A 17,756-nucleotide genomic window follows, 5' to 3' on the forward strand; every position below is an offset into this window, starting at 1 on the left:
ACAATCTAGATTAGCCTGGTCGCTTCTCGCGCCACGAACAAAAGTGATAACGACCCTTTCCTGCTGCCTTGAGCGTGAACGAACACACACTGCAATGATACGTGGCATTACCCCCCTTCCAAAGAAGCATCGTCTCGATGCTTTAAAATTAAATTAAACACGGAGAATGCTTCGAGAACTTAGAGTCCTTTAGCGTTCCTAATAATGTGTAAGGGCAGCGGTAAAAGCTTCAAGTCTGGCCGTGTCGTCGTCGTCGTCGGTGTTGTCGTCGTATTTGTCGTCGCATTTGTCGTCGTATTTGTCGTCGTATTTGTCGTCGTATTTGTCGTCGTATTTGTCGTCGTATTTGTCGTCGTATTTGTCGTCGCATTTGTCGTCGCATTTGTCGTCGCATTTGTCGTCGCATTCGTCGTCGCATTTGTCGTCGCATTTGTCGTCGCATTTGTCGTCGTATTTGTCGTCGTAGGGATCGTCGTCGCCGTAGGGATCGTCGTCGCCGTAGGGATCGTCGTCGCCGTAGGGATCGTCGTCGTCGTAGGGATCGTCGTCGTCGTAGGGGTCGTCGTCGTCGTAGGGGTCGTCGTCGTCGTAGGGGTCGTCGTCGTCGTAGGGGTCGTCGTCGTCGTAGGGGTCGTCGTCGTCGTAGGGGTCGTCGTCGTCGTAGGGGTCGTCGTTGTCGTAGGGTTCGTCGTTGTCGTAGGGTTCGTCGTCGTCGTAGGGGGCATGGTCTTCTGTTTTCGTCGATGGAGGATCTTAGTTCTTGCGCTCAGAAGCAACCTCACCTCCAGAGGCTGCTTTATTCAGTTTAACCTTCGGGGGCTGGGGAACCGTCCACGCACTGCGTAGCCTCGGCTAGGAGATACTTAGCGCAGTGACGATGGCGACGGAGAACGCGATAGGCCGCTCGGCGATGAGTATCCTTCCCGACGCAAAAAATCCTCGATTTCGGCTGCTCGCTGGCCGGGTCGGGTCGTGGGGCGTCGTAAGGGAACCCTCGGATGCCCATTCTCCTGTATGGGCAGTACCGGAGATTGTGACCGGCTTCTCCGCAGTGGAAGCATCGTGGGCGGCGCTGGTCGGGTGTTCTCCACTCGACGCATTTCCTCGGCCGTGTACGACGCTCGTAGGACGGGCGAGTTGGGGCGAGAGGGCGGCGCTCCAGCGCAGCTGGCTAAGGGCAATAGGGGCTTGGGTCCCGTCGTCGAGGTACAGGACGGCGCACTGCTGCGGCGTAAGTCATGGCTGGAGGCTCCATAGGCTGCGTGGTAGACTGGAGTCAGGTCTTCCGGCGAAAAACTCAAAGGGCTCGCGTCACGACTTGCAGTGGTTGTCCGGTACCTGGAAGGCTACCCCGCACCTCCACCAGATGTCACGTTGTAGTGACGGCAGTCCAGTCGTCAGGAAGACACAAGAAAGACTTGCAAACGAAGCTCTTTATTTGGGCTGACTTGCGCCCGCAAAAGAACTGGATCACTCGGTGGCGGCGTAAGCAACAAGCGTGCTCGTCAATCGTCGAACTACGAATGTCCGCCGCTCGCGGCATCGCTCAATTTAAAGGCGGCAAGGAAACTTCCAGATAACAGGTCAAGATCATCTACGGTAATCTGGAAAAACCTAGATGCAGCCTTTCATGACTGCGAACAATCTAGATTAGCCTGGTCGCTTCTCTCGCCACGAACAAAAGTGATAACGACCCTTTCCTGCTGCCTTGAGCGTGAACGAACACACACTGCAATGATACGTGGCAATATGGTGGCGGTGTGTATGTTCAAAACAGCGTGGTCAAAGAGCTTATTAGAACACGAAATGCTCGCAAAGGCATCAAATCGCAGTTCGCATTAGCTGTAACTTCTGGCCTTAAGCGTCGATATGTCGCTACCCCGTCACGTTTGCTGAACGAGCATTTTCAAGAAGCGCATCTCGCATTTCGTGCGTAACCGCTGGGCGATTGGGTCTTGAGGAGCGCTGACCGATGCTACTGAATAGTTCTTCGGCAAACACGTCAATCGCGCCAGTGCTCTTGAAGTACCTTCCCGATAGAAGGCTTTTTTCTCGGCAGGAGGCGGTAACATTCTCGCGGCCTTTGCTTCATCAGAGGCTAATTGCGCCATACACCTTCCTTGGCTGCTACGGGGGATGCCAGACTATCGGCCAAGAGATTAAGTGAGTATGTGTTTGCGTAGAGTTAGATCCACCATTCGAACCTTAGTTGCACTAGATTACTGTCGGCGATTTAAAAATATCATTGCTTTACCACAGGCCAGAATTGGCCTTCTCACCAGTTCATCTATATCGCATAAACACCACAAACACATGCGCTGCACTTAAAATATTGCCTACTTACTAGTGTCTTATGGCTTAGACATACATCAATGACAATCTGCTCAGCTTGTGGCAAAATGCGGACAGTTTGCGTCTAAGACATGCAGCTTTGACTGCGCCACAGTTAAAGCCGTAAAATGTTCCCCACAGAGCATGCACTCGAATGATAAGTCATACTGGACGGTTAATTTGTGTGGCGTCATAGATATTCTCATATCTACTTTGGAAGGGATCGCTGCTGGAGAAAGGGAAGTAAATGTGTTTCTCGACAGCACAAAGTCAACAAGGGGGAGGACAGAAGCCTCTGATTCGCAGACAACGTTTCGACAAGAGAACTTGTCTGTCTGAGCAAATGATATATCACTGGCGGGTTTTAAATCAGGCATTATTCTGAGGGGGAAAAAACGTGAGGGGAAAGCTGTGGAGCCTGAACCTGAAAATCTTCTCTGGACAGAATGGCTGCTAAAGGGTACGAACTGGTTGGCCTGCCAGACCGTGATGAAGTAATACCCCAGTTCAACAGAAAGAAATCCAGTAACGAGGAGGGTGGAGAGATTGCGAACGTGGGCTTTAAAGGCATGCGGAACCGGGAGAATAAACTCTTTCAAAGGGGTCGGAACATTGCCCTGATGCCTCCTTTCCAAGCTCACTGGTTAGTGAGGGTTACTCCCTGATACATGGCGAAAGTTTCTCGCCACTAACCAGTTTCTTCCGTGTAACATGCGAGGAAAACGTTATGGTATATGCTCTAACGTGGCCCTTGCTCAAGCGAAGCTTGTGTCCACTCGGCATCGAGCTGCCTGCAAGCACTGGCAGTTGGCTTGGCTGAACTACAGGTGTGAAATTGGTTTCCCTCTCAGTACTTTGCTGCATTTCCGAAAGGTACGCAGATACTAAGAGTGTTCTTGTTGTGCGTAAGACTCTCTTCGAATCACTTAGAGCCAAGCCTGCTCGACAGGAGCTTAAAAGTAATGATTTTCTGTACGGCTGAACATTGCGGAGGATCTCGCTTAGGTCTACCGACGACACAGAACAGAAAATATCCAGAAACAGCAGGAGACGTACCAGAAGACCAACTCAGAACTATGCCACCAAAAAGTTCACTTTAAAGACGGCGAATAAGCGCGCTTGCCTATTTGTTCACACCACTGACTTTTTGTATCCGCAGGTCCGTGTTCACACCAGACGCCATTGTTGTCCTGGGGCACATGTCCTTCCAACCTTATGCGATTTCGGGCCAGATTTCCAACTTCAGGTGCATCATAATGCCACCAAACATCTACCAGATACCAGCCGCTGTGCGCAACCTGGCACCTTACGCGCATACATACGTAAGTGTTCCTGGTGATAATAATTCTGATCACGCGAGCCCTTCCTCTAGATATGCCAAAAAATAGATGCCAACTACGGTTCTTCCCGTTAACCTTCACTAGAAATCGCCCATATTCGGGGCTGTACGATGTTTTTGCAGAGAATGAAAAAAAAAAACCTTTCAGTTCTCTAGGTCATAAAAGCCATTGGAGCCAATCTGTTCCAGGCCTGCTGTTTTATTGATGAAAAATAGTGTCAGGAAAATCTAGCGCTTGCTTTATCAACCCTTCGAGTGTAGGCATGAAAGGATGAAATGTAGGTCTTCGTATAGCATGTTTGCTTCTTGACTGGACCCAGAAAAATACAAAAAATCGCGTCAAAAGGTCCGACAAGAATGCAGACGCGACATCAGTGGAGTGAGGCAACGGAAGTGATGCAAACATGCAAATAGAGAAAAAATTGATAATGCAAGCAAGAATATTGGTTTCAGATCACGTGTAGTTAAAGCAATATTAAAAAGATATTACATTATTCCAGATTCATAGTAACGGACAAGGCACAAAAAAGACGCCATTTGTGACACTCACTCCAGTGCTACCAGCGATAAGAGGCAGAGCATGGAATATATGACGCTTACCAGGGACCTCAGCAGAAAGTGGTAGCTCTTTTGAGGGGTTTAACGTCCCATGCGACATATGGGCTACGAGAGAGGGCTCCGGGTCAGTTTCGACTACCTATGCCTCTTTAATGTGCATCGAGATTGCAGAGCGCACGGGCGTTTTTCCGTTCCCCGCTATCTACACTCGTTAACCATGGTAGGGATGTAATCCTGCGACACTGGCATCAGTAGCCGTACGCCAAACACTTAGACACTCTGGTGCGCAATAGAAAGCAAATCAAGACATATTAATGCGGCAGCACTTCGGTTCGTTTCTTCCAAAACCCAACCGGTTTCTCTGTAACGAAATTTCCAGGTTTGGTCAAGGGTGTTGTTATATCATCAGCGCGCTCAAAGTTGAAATTGTTAGGAGTGATTGTTCGAGTACCTTCCATTCGATTATCATAATGGATTTTACTATCGCGACCCAATCTACCACTTTAATTCACCTACTAATCGCCACTCATCCACATTAAACCACCAACAAATGCACAATAACCCACATTATTCTGCCCACCAATCACCAATAATGTCCCCGCAAATCCCAACTAATCCGTCTTAATCCATTTTCTGGGGTGATAAATTAAAAATTGTTTTTTGCGGAAAGGGAACGCCGCAGTAAGTGCCTCAAATCTCGGTGGACACCGGAACTGCGCCGTAAGCGAACGGATAAACGAGGGAGTGAAAGAAGAAAGATGGAAAGAGGTGCCGTAGTGAAGAGCTCCGGAATAATTTCGACCACCTGACAATTTCAGATGTGCGCGACATCGCACAGCACACGGGCGCCTTTCACGTTTCGCCTCCATCGTAACGCAACCGCCGCGGCCTGCCTGATTCCAAATGTTGATGGTCTTTTTGAATATTTCGGGGTGGGTCAATTTCTAAACGCTGTTAGGTTTTCTTTTTTAAGAACGTGGATAGGAAGGCCCAAGTTCTTACAAGGGCGAATGCTGGGTTCTAACAAAAGTGTGCCTCAACTGCACGAAACAGATGTTGTTAGTGCGAAAGCAATTCTAGTCTACCCCCACCGCTTTGGGATGTCTGACACGAAGAAAAGTACTCAGCCATACTCAGTACGGGAATGGGTGCGCATGGTAATGGACCAAGCAAAGCTGAATATTGGGGATGGCCATGCAGGATAATGATGGCAACATACTTTATGGCACATGAGGCATGTCTGTAAAATGGTTAGGACCACCAGAAAACCGACCTTAAATGACCTTGACCGCTTTAGAGACGTGTGGGACACCAAGCTGAGCTCAATGTGGGGATGGCCGTGCAGTGTGATGCCGGCAACACACTGCATGGCACACGAGGGTATGTCCCAGATATGGTCAGAAAGCCTTAAATTTGCCCTGGAATAATCTTGGCGGAATTTCACGGCTACTGAATGTGGTTGTGCTCGGGTGGAAGACCGACTTCACTTTAACTCAAAATGGAATTGGCCCCCCTCGAAAAATTTGGTTGCCCTGTCCCCTAAAACCTGTAACGTGAGTTGATCTACGTTCGGAACCGACCTGGCATACCCCTTAAATGGCTTGGCCCCCCTCAGAAATTCAGGTGGCCCGCCACGGAAAATTTGACAATTTAGCTCCCCAGGTTCAGAACCGACCAGGGACACCATCAAAATCGGCTTTGCCCATTTGGGTGGCCCACCCACGAAAGTTTGGAGATTCCTTTCTTAAAAATAGTGGAAGGATTAGGCTCCGTTGATTTTGAGGAAGCGATATGCGCCTAAATGTCTCCTTCGACCTGTGGCTACCACATTCGCGCTTTAGAGTGGTTAGTGGTAGTGTCCATCTGCAAAAAACAGTGCTTTCGCACAATATTATTTGCATAGCAAGGCAAAGCCGCCAGCCATATTTTTAAATACATTCCTGAATGTTGGACAGTGGTCTCTACATTGAATGAATCGCAGCTAATCTTACTTTTCGATTTTCGTTTCGCAGTACGAAGGATGCAAGTTGGCAGAATGCCTGCGCATTGAACACAAGTTAGAGGTCCCCATCGGTGTCTCCCTAACCCTGAAGGGACGCTGGTGGGTGCCACGTACCGACGACGAAAAGTCAACCCCATCGGCAATCGGCAGCTACGGGTTGTACCAGGAGTGCGATCTAAGGTCGTTCGACCAAGACTCGATTCCGGGTGTGGTGAGTGGGCAGCGCTTTGGAGTGACCTAAAACGCAGAAGCATGCACGATTAACGCTTGGGTGCGCTAGCACTAAAACCCCCTTTCTCAGATGTCGCGCACTGTTTGTTTGTCCCAAGCCTAAAGGCAGATCGCCCATCTGCCGTGGTGGACAGGTGGCAACCTGCCTGTAGGCTTGATGGCCAGCTGAGAAAAAATTCAGGGGGTACTTTGACCATCTACTTAAATAAAGTGCGCGAGGCGAAACCCTTTCGACGCAACTTTGGCTGCACGGCCGTGGGCACACGCGGGGCGGCTATGGGGCAACTTGGATTGGCTAGCCATGACTAATTATTCATGACGCATGGCTACCTAGTCATGACTAACTATTAATGAATGGTTAATGACAAACTATTCATGATTGGTTAATGACTAAGTAGTCATGAATAATTAGTTGATGACTGGTTAATATTTAGTTAGTCATGACTAATTATTTGGTGCCTAAGAAATCATGATTGGTTCATTTCTAACTATTTATGACTGGTTAATGACTAACTAATCATGACTGGTACCAGTCATGACTCGCTAGTAATGACTGGTTAATGATTAGTTAGTCATGACTTGTGACTGGTAATGACTGTTTCCCTTTCAGTTCAGATGTAACTGACGGACGGACGGACAGGGTCATGGCCGCGAGTATGAGCCTTTAAAGGCTTCCGCCTTAAAACACTTTACGGCGAAACACACTGTGGCCGCCAGTGGGTCTCGAGCCCATGGTGGCGCGAACACATCAACTTCGCTTGTCACTGCATGAGACCACTACCGGGTGTTTTTTTAGGCGTTCCTAAATTTAAAAAGAAAAGATAAATTGCTTTAGATTTATTTTAGCACTGCGGCTAAGTGGAGGCTACGGCGGGCGCCAAGCAAGAGGAAAACTGCTTTAATTAGTTCGCTGATTAACTAAATATGTTAATAAACTTTTCTAATTTTTATTTTAGGGGGTATGTTGTATTGGCAGAATTCGAGGTCGTCCTCCAAAGAGTCCAACCGAGAAAAAAACTTGAAATAAAAATTTTTCACGCACGTTACGAGGCGCGAAAAAGTCACCCCGGTAGGCATCTTCACACCGTAAAGCAGCGGCGGTGAGCGCCTCTGACGTAGTTCAATCCGCCCTGCGCTTTGTGTCACACGGCTGATGTCACCTGAAGCCCGGACGGGCGGCCTGCTCTATCGCTGCCTGTTTCGCTTCGCTCCGCGGCCTCTCGGAATGCCGCTTTGGAACAAAAACGCACTGTCATTGCGCTTGCGATCCCACCTCAGGGTGACTACGAGAACGTTGTCGCTGGTGGAACCGGCAGAAATAAAGGCTTGAGACACTTGCAACAGCTGAGTGCGCAAAGTGAACAGCTGCGGCAAAACTTTTTTTCGCTAACTCTGCCCAAGCGCCTTAGATGTATTATCTGCCTTGACGCCCTGATTGGAAACACCTTCCGCGTGAAGACCCTTTGCGAAGAACTATTGTGGTTGGCCACATCTCCGGGGGGATTTAATTTCATTTTCTCTTCAAGGCACTTGTTCCGATCGAGACAGAATACGAGTCTCTCGATAATTGAGCTGTCACCCAATCTTAACGTTCTAGATGGTGTTTGAAGTGACGCTTTGGTGCCTCACAATTAACTTGGTGACAGAACATGCAACGTGCAGTGCCTGATAAATTTCACTACTGAAATAAGTCTTGCTAATCGGTCTACACAGCGACGTTGCCTATTTGTAAAACCTACTTGACGCAAGCGAACGTCCATATCATGGTTGATTGACAGCAATCTTCTGGCATTGAAAACAGAGAACTCTGAAGTTGAACAGACAAAACAAGAAATTGATTGTTTACCTTCCAGCAGTTAAGCAACGTGTCCAGGTTTAACGGAAAGACTTTATCGAAGTATTGCATTAGTGGCAAAATTACAATTTGTGGACTGGCGTGTAAACTGGGAAGCGGTGCTAGAAGCACACAGAACCTTTACAAGAAATGCCCGAAATGCTGTCCCTCGGCAGCAACACACATCATGTATCGCTCAGGTACAGAATCAAGTACCCGCATCAGCACTGCAGGCTCAACTGCAGCTCATGCTGTGATGATCCTCGTCTTAGGCTCTCTACACTGGCAGGTTCATCTATGAAAGCTTGGTTTTTTCTTCGTGAGTTTCTTCGTGAGTTTCTTCGTGAGTTTCTTCGCAGTACTTTTTCCCAGTCAGTGACTCTTCATAAAAGTATGGGCCGATGATTTGTCCATTGAAAATGCCCCACCAAACGTTCACTGCCCACCTCTGTTGGTGTTTGTGGGCTCGAAGCCAGTGAGGGTTCACATCAGCCCAGTAATGGACATTGTGCAGGTTCACAGACGAATTGCGACAGAACTGTGCTTCATCCGTCCAGATCACCTTGTGTAAAACGCAAGGATCTCTGTCGTACTAATCAGGGCCCAGTTACAGTAATCCTGCCTTCGTTCAAAGTCTGTCGTACTCAGCTGCTGGTGAAGACTCACAGGAAAAGGATACATGCAGTGCTTGACAAGGACTCTCCATACTGGCATCATGCTTGAACCTGCGCACTGGGCTGTCTGTCGAATGCTGGCTTCTGGCTTCGCTCTTACGAACGCAATCACACCGATTTCAAACTCTTCATCCGAAACATACGTTTTAGACCTCTTTGCTGATGACACAGAAGCTGTACAAGCAAATTTGTTGAAAATCCTCTTAAATGATGTCTCCGCTAGAAGGTGACGCCCCGGGTGCTTGGAAGCATAGAACTTCGCCGCCAGACGCTTTCTCTTGGCCATTGTAACATATGCGACAACCATGTCTACTTTTTCTTAAGTGGATAGCCTTCCCTCACTCCGCGACGGCATTTCGAGGCCGATGCTGTGACACACCACACGCGCAAATGACTCGAGCCTTTATTTTTGCCCCTTCCGCAAACGGAACGGCCCGCTGTCCCTCTGAGGTCGGATCGCAAGTGCAATGACCGTGCGTTTTTGGTCCAACGCGGCATTCCGTGAGGCCGCTGAGCGAAGCTAAACGGGCAGCGATACCGCCAGCCGCCCATCTGTGCTTCAGGCGACGTCAACCGTGCGACACAAAGCGCAGGGCGGAGTGAACTACGTCATAGGCGCTCACAGACGCACGCTGTGTAACAGTGCGAAGCTGCCTACCAGGGTGACTTTTTCTGGCTTCGTAACGCACGCAAAAAATTTTCATGAAAATTTTTTTTCTTGGCTGGACAGTCTGGAAGATGATGTCCAATTCTGCTAATACAACATATCCCCTAAAATAAAATTTATAATAGTTAATTAACGTATTCGGTTAATCAGCGAACTAATTAAAGTAGTTTGCCTCTTACCTGGCGTCCGCCGTAGCTTTCTGTATAGCCCCAGGGTTAAAATAAATCTAAAGGAATATACCTTTCTTTTAAAATTTTGGACCTAAAAAAAACACCCGGTATATGATCGCCCCACCCGACCGCCCCGCGTGTTTTTCAGTTGGTCGCATTGTGCTTTGGATGTCGAAACTGTGTGCTCAGACTGAATCGACCTCGTCATAAACGCGTGAAGCGTTCAAAAAGTTGGTTTCGTTTCCGACAACACGCTTGGCAGGCACAAGTATGTCTGCAACGGTCTTCTCCATTACGTTTTATCATTCTGCGGTGCATGAAAAAGAGTCATTAACTATTTGTTGCCCTGTGTCGTGATTTCACCGCATGCATTTTGCATGCCGTATAGTACGCATTACCCCACTGCATGAGAGATTTTGTGTCAGCACGCTCTCAATTGCCAGCGCTTTGCAGTATAAATATTTGGCGGCATTATGATCACGCTGTGCATAGAAAATGAGGTGACAGTGTGTGACTTTTAGTCAACGATCAACAATTCCTCGTCTGTCATATTTCTCAAGAGTGTTTCGTGAAAAACACGAAGCAGTTTGTTGGATAGCAAAATTGACTACCCTTCGAGGCTCCTTCGAGGCCTTCGAGGCCTCCTCTTTCGAGGCCTTCAATATGGCCCTTCACACAGCTCAGACTACAGGGGAAAAAATGGACCAAATGCTAATTGTTGGACATCGGCGACATATCGGTTTCTCAAGATTTAGTGGCGCTAACGAAATTTTTATACTGAAATATGAATGCAAGTGCATTAGGTGGCAGAATGCAGACATACCGATTTTTCTATGATTCTTTCAAAGGCTAAGCAAGTGACTGGAACCTTATTCTGCGTTGAATTATAGTGCATTGTTGATCATTCATAAAAACATTTACTAGAAAAGAGAAGGCGCTCCACGAATCGTTATTTTCCGTGTACATGATATGCGACAGTACCTTGAAAATTTTACACTTGTGCTGCCTACTTTTCTCTCTCTCCTTGAATAAAGGTTTGCAATATGACAGACACAGATTACGCCAAGAATGTACAACTCGACCAGGAGGCTCAAGCATTGACCACGTATGACAAAAGACCTGGCTTCAAACAGACCTTCACTTTCGACAACCATCAGACATACATGCAAAAGGTGGGTGCGACTTCAAGTCATAGAGTACCAGAAAGTAGTGTTTCGTAAAGAGTCATATCAGTCGGTTGTGGCGTCAGTCGTGCAATAAATACCAGGCGGTAGGTGCACGGTGTACTAGGGTGCAAACAACCATTCACAGCAGGTACGGTAGACTTAGTCGCGGGAGCGACGCCAATCATCCTTATGACGACTGAGGCACATGAATAATGCTGTTTCGCCAATTTGCAGCTGCGAGCCAGTTAGTTTTATTTCAGTGCGGTAGCACTATATGCCTCGCTAACGGAAAAACAATTCAGTCTACAAATGAAGCCTTGAAGTAGATCGGGTAAACTCGGAAGAGCGCCGCGCCAGCTGCAGCCTCCTGCAGCCCATGGGAGGAAGCTCTGGTAAGCTGTGTGGGGTGTCGTGGCAGTTGCAGCCAATGAACAGAAGAGGGATAAACTTCATTCGCAAATACTTCTCGATGGGGACAGTGTGGTTCGCTCCGGACTTCTTTCGTCTAGTCCGGGACCCTCGGGATACGGCCGCCGCACATGCTCGCTCTATAGATCTCTCCAATAAGGGCTCCCTGGCCGTTGCCGCATCTCTCGCTGGGCCACTGTGTGCACCCCACGCTAGCACAGTGGAAGCGGCAGCGGAAACGGACTGCGGCAGCCCAGAGAGAAGGTGTTCTGGCACTATCCTCGCCCGATGTAATGGTCTATAAAGGCGAGCTGGTCCTCCCGGACCGTGCTGGTCAAGGCCTCCTCCAACTGCTCCACACATATAGGAAAAAGAAATTTAGCGATCACTGTGGCACCCGCACTAGGAGTTCTTTTGCTTGAGACGTCATCACCGCCGGTAACGCTCGTTAGCGTATCAAACGCACCGTCGTACACTGTCACTTGTCGGCGTCAACAGCGGACCGCCAGAGCGACATGGGCTTGGGACGTGCTTATGCAGAGAAATTTCATCATGGGTGCCTTTCTGCCTCGACCAGCGCAAATTTACCGATGGCCTACACTCTAAGAAAACAAAAACGCCTTGAGGGTGATCAAAGACAACTTTAGTGCTCAGAAGGCCTCGTTAGTACCAAGGTTTGCACACGGCACTCCTCTTGCCGAAAATATGTGTTGTGGGCAAAACTACAGAGTAACTGCTGAGGAAGAGACTAACAGGGAGACGAGCCGAAGCATAGCAGCAGTTGCATTCACGCGGCGACAAACATCGCGACGGCCTTGAAAACTGGACCTCTCGCTTCAGACTGATTCCGTCGTTGTTACTGTCTTTTTCAGCGCGTTGACTGGCCTTAAAAGGGGGCACCGGTCTTCCAATTCTTCTCATTTTGCCCGTGACAAAAGCTATTAGTGAAACATTTGCTTTATCTCTCATTTAGAGTTACGATTCCGCCGCTTTTAGGTTTAAGAGGTGCGTCGGGTTGCTGACAAAACATCTTTCCTGTCCTATCAACCAGATGGCACCACCAGGCTCACCTTATCGTTTATTTATTTATTTATTTATTTATTTATTCAATATACCTTACAGGGCCCAGAAGGGCATTGAGTAAGGGGGGCAAAAACAATAGATTAAGCAAATAGGAAGAATAAATTAAAAACAACGCGTGATACAAGGCAAAAATTAAACACAATTATAAATAAATATACAGGGCAAACGTAAGCAAAAGACATACATCACCGCGAGCAACAAAAATTAAAATAGTAGCAAGAATGCATCGCATGTGCCCAATACACATCAAAAGAAAAAGCAGTAGCCATAAAAAACATACAAATGGTTGAAATTGCACAAGAAACCAAAACTTTGTAAAATAACAACGAGAAGAAAAGGGAACCAAGGACACAGAACAACCTGAAGCAAGACACAATGTCGTGAAAATGTTTGTGCAGTTGGTCTTGAAATGATTGGTGGTTGCCGATAGATGCGATACAGTTGGGGAGATCATTCCAAAGAATAATGGCACGTGGAAGTGCAGATGAATTGAATGCTAAGGTTCTTCCGTAAATGCGTTTAATGCTATACTGATTATGTAGGCGGCGTGAAATGCGTGAAGGCTCTTCGAGGGGCAAGGGAGATGGCCTGGTACTCTGAAGATATTTATGAAGTAAGCATAAAAGAGCGATGGAGCGACGAATATGTAATGGTTCGAGGGAGATATCAAGTTTAATCTTAGTGATACTGGACTGGGGGTGGTACTTTTGTGTGATGAAACGAGCGGCTCTATTTTGTACGGATTCAAGCATGTTGATCAGGTAATTTTGTTAAGGGGACCACATAGGTGAAGCAAATTCTAGTTGAGGACGCACGATTGTTAAGTAAGCGACTTTTCTCACGTTATTAGGGGCGTTTCGCAATTTCCGGCGCAGGTACCCAAGTGATCTTGAAGCTGGCACAGATGGATTGAATGTGTGTGGCCCATGAAAGATTATCCGTGAGGTGAATACCTAGATACTTATAAGATGATGCCCGAGACACTGCGGTACCTTCAATGGAGTACGAGAAATTAGAATTAGTACGCTTGCGGGTGAAAGAGATGACCTTGCATTTCGATGAGTTGAGCATCATTTGCCATTTACTACACCAATTTGAAATTAAGTTCAGGTCAGTTTGGAGGGCAAGGTGATCATGCATAGAATTAATGGGCCGGTAAATGATGCAGTCGTCAGCAAAGAGTCGTATAGAAGAAGATATGTCTGTTGGCAAGTCGTTAATGTATATTAGAAACAATAAGGGGCCAAGAACACTGCCTTGGGGTACGCCAGACTCTACATCACTGAGTGGGGAGGTGAAATTGTTAACTGTAGTGAACTGCTGGCGAAATGAAAGAAAGTTACGTAGCCATGACAGTGTTAAAGCATCTAGGCACAGAGCAGACAATTTTGAGAACAAGCGGGAATGTGCAACACGGTCGAAGGCTTTAGCAAAATCTAAAAAGATACAGTCAGTTTGAAGGTTAGCATCCATGTTGAAATGCAAGTCAGTCGTAAATTCTAGCAGTTGGGTGTCACAAGAAAAACCTTTTCGGAAGCCGTGCTGATTAGGAAAAAAGAAAGAATTAAGTTCCAGATGGCAGTAAATGTGAAAAGCGATAACATGCTCGAGTAATTTACAGCAAATGCAGGTTAGCGAAATGGGGCGGTAGTTTTCTGGTGAATTTCTGTTTCCACTTTTGAACACTGGAACGATCTTAGCAATTTTCCAATCTGTAGGAAGTAAACCGGATGATAATGATTGCTGATAGATGAGGCATAGAATTTCACTGGAGATCGATACGGTGTTTTTCAAGATTTTAGAATTTATGTTGTCAACACCTGCTGATAGTTCAGCGTGTCTGTGCACGCTGAACTATAAAGATAGGGAATGTGAAAAACAGCGCTCGACGTCACGCAAGAAAACTAGCGGTTAACGTATGTAAGTGCGAAGGTGCTTGTGGTACGTTGACAGCGTCGATTTATACTATTCTCTAACCATATCTCTCAAGGCCACGAGCAGCGTCGTGGTGGCCGGAAAGAGTGAAGGAGGCAGCAATTCGGCGGCGTCGGATTTCGCTCGCTGTCGTCGCCGAATGCCCCACTGTGAACGAGCCATAAGGCCAATGCGAGCACTGCCGCTGTCTGTGCCAAAGCGGATAGGCACTTCCATGCGAGAAAAAGGCTTTGTGGAACCGAAGCGACAGGCAGCTGAGAAAGTGTATAAACAATACTAAGAGCTTCAATACGCGTCTAATGTGAGTTGCTAGCGCTGGCGTTATGCCAGTATACGCAATTTCATTTCATTGCCATTTGTTTACCACACTTATCGAAGTGGTGAGTTGGAAACACTCCTTTCTCCGTCGCCGCTACCCGCCAGTACCGAGAAATGAATTGAACCATGACCTCTGTATTTGTTTTCAACAGGCCACAATGTGTAGCTGCCAGTTGCTACAATTAAGACCACCTTGCCCGCACAAAATAAATTAAAGCAAGGATTTGTGGTTGTACACTACCGACTATAAGGTACACACGGTTAGGTACTTCTTATTTCGAAAAAAAAAACGGGATTTATAGCGGTGTGCGTGTGCTTTAAGCCTTACCGTAGCTTGTTGGCTAACTGCTAGCATCGTTGGGATATTTGACAGACGTACATTTGATTTTACTTTTTTTCTTGAGGAGCAGCGGTGGAGTCCGCTCTTCTTGTAATAAAATCTCGATCCATCGCCTACTCTGGATGGCCTGCTGTAGGGCGACCAATCTTCTTTTTCGCGCAAAAGTTATCGAGTAACATGACATTTGTTCGTTGAGATTTGGTTATCGCGCGATTTGCATGAAGCGTTGGAGCGCCACTTCGAAGTTTAAAAAAAACTGTTGAAAAATCAGTCGTGCAGAATGTGATGCTTGTCTAGCAATGTTAGACGTGCTTTTGCAACTCTCATTATGGGTAACAGAACTGACATGACTTGGTTATGCTGCGTGCAGTCTAGCCTCCGGACTCGGCAGCTTTTTTCACGCCCCGCTTATTACATGAGCAAATAAGCACATCATCATGAAGTGCTTGCGGAATTTCCTACCTCTCATGATGTGTCTCCAAACAAAGCAAAAAGTTTCATGAATTTTTATATAGATAGAAGCACATAAACGCATGTGTTTGCAGTATGCTGCAAACATTTCTTACTTTCTTTTCTGTGCTCACCTCCATGTCTGCCACCGCAAAATGAATCTCAGCTTTGAGACCGGTGTAGCTGTCTGGCACGGGGTCAAGAACTTGAACTCTAAAATCTGCACCCGGACGGCAATGAGAAAATTTGCGTTTTCGTGAGAGCGTGGCACGTGCAACACACCTTCCGTCGCGGCGTCTGCGTGCGGGAGGTGTGTTCCACCTGCCGAACTGTGGCTTCGCAGAGCTGAGCTTAATCGCGGTGGCAGAGCAATGTAGGAGTGTACAGGAAGTGTTCGCCGGATATCCCTGACTGGGGAAATCTCCAGCGCCGCGACTTATTTCTGCACTCAAAACCAGTCGGGCGGCCGTGCTGAACGGCTTTTCTTGTGCAGACATGCTGACCTCCAGATTTTTCCAGCCCATTCGTTATATGAGTGTGCACGCAGTTTTTGCCCCTGTTCTGATGCCTGACCCTCACGCTATGCTCCACGGCGCTGTCACCACTAAACCTGTTACATGGCCAGCGTTTGCAACCTTTTTGCGTTCTACGCATGACGAGTGTGTGACTCGCTCCTTCTCGCTCCCAGCCAATTGCAGGCTGAGCTAATATTGCGAACACGTGGATCCAAAGCGAAATCAAAAGCGAAACTAACACCGCTGCGGGTGCTCAATCTCCTCAAGAGCAGCCATATTGGCTTACCAGTAGCGCCCACCATAGCCAGTGAAAGTTTCGAATAAGTGCCAACCTCTCCTCGAGCTAATGCTAAATCAATAGGGAGGATTACTTCCAGCAAACTAAACCGAAAACAGCCGAGAACGAAAGAGTGGTTCTTGCACTCGAAGTCTTTGGAAATCTTAAGGTTGTTTCAAGTAAAGGCGGCTTTTTTTGCGCAGTGATTTCTTTGTACAACAGGGTGACTATTGGCTCAGTCAAGGAATAATCTTTCAAATGTTTCTTAAATCCTAGCCTACAAACACTACTACAAACACTGTTCTCACTATGCGACTACGTGCCGAGATGCCCTGCGGGCTTCGCTGGGATTGATATTTCGAAATGCGAGTCATCTTGTTGCACCATTTCCTTGCAGATTTGAGGGCCAGCTGCTGAGGACAAGAAGCTAGGCTTCATCATTTAAGCCTTGAAGCTGCCTTCAGCTGTGGTGCCTGCATGCTCATTTGTGACATGCAGTTTTTCGAGTATCCGCTTGATAGCCTTATTTAGAGCCTTAAAACACTGGCGCATGTGAATCAGGATCTTAACTGCCGACTTTATTTGCACGACACAAGCGACTTAGCTTACAGCGCCATCGAATGCAACTCAGTAGGAGGAAATTCCAGCATGCGTGGTGAATGTGTGGAGTTGGCTGACTTTACTATGGGAGCGAGCAGCTGTGCCGGGAATTGCTTAACGTTCAGAGACCTGATCTTTGTTAAAAGGTGGCTCTCTTCTAAGCTGCAAATGTTGTCAGTCAACTGTGCCAAACTTTGTTCCCCATCCGCCAGAATTCAAAAACTCGCGGCAAGAATCTCTTCGCCTCTTGCAACACTTGATGCTATTGTTTTGTCCATGCGTAGCGCCCTGGTCCTCCTTAGCGCTGTTTTGCGTCATGGAGTAGCCATGGATAGTGCTAAATTTGATAACGAAAGCTTCTAGCCGGCTTATGTTACGACGCCGACTGACGGCTCCTTTATGGTGTTCCGACGAACGCAGCTGTGCGACGCCAAGTACAACCTGACTCATGTCGTCTTCACCGTCGCTGCTTACGACGTAAACTACGACAGCGTTACGATGGAGTGCCAGCGGACGCAGGTCCTCGGCCGCTACGTGCGGACAGTGAGGATGAGGCGGCTCGGCCGTTTCCTCAACGACAACTACACGGACTCGTCCAAACACCCGTTGTGCCTCGCACTGTAATGAATTTCATTCCTCAGTTGTTCACTGAATTTTTTTTATTTTACTTGGTTTCTTGCTTCCCACTAACAGAATATGTATTTCTCGATATGCCCTGCTGTATTCTTGTATTAACCCAACCGTGCTTCTGCATCCATTATTCCTCGGTGTCACATTCCACGAAAATCTCTTATGGAATGCTCACATCCACACACTTAGAACTGACCTCTCTCGTGCCTTAGGCATCTTAAAGAGACT

The 17,756-nt window shown here is 47.4% G+C and overlaps 1 protein-coding gene across 1 annotated transcript in view; it reads left to right on the top strand.

Moving 5' to 3' along the window:
* Positions 1-17,522, top strand: part of LOC149346271 (uncharacterized) — a 41,783-nt gene extending 24,261 nt beyond the window's left edge. Inside the window, exons 8-12 of the mRNA XM_089541275.1 lie at positions 2,060-2,163; positions 3,491-3,653; positions 6,241-6,441; positions 10,841-10,978; positions 17,319-17,522. Coding sequence (XP_089397401.1) covers positions 2,060-2,163; positions 3,491-3,653; positions 6,241-6,441; positions 10,841-10,978; positions 17,319-17,522 — 810 coding nt within the window. The remainder of the gene's footprint in view (positions 1-2,059; positions 2,164-3,490; positions 3,654-6,240; positions 6,442-10,840; positions 10,979-17,318) is intronic.
* The last annotated feature ends 234 nt before the right edge of the window (positions 17,523-17,756 follow it).

The sequence above is a fragment of the Amblyomma mixtum genome, chromosome 4 (genome assembly GCF_055824585.1).
Source record: "Amblyomma mixtum isolate Tamu chromosome 4, ASM5582458v1, whole genome shotgun sequence".
In the NCBI taxonomy this organism is placed as follows: domain Eukaryota; kingdom Metazoa; phylum Arthropoda; class Arachnida; order Ixodida; family Ixodidae; genus Amblyomma; species Amblyomma mixtum.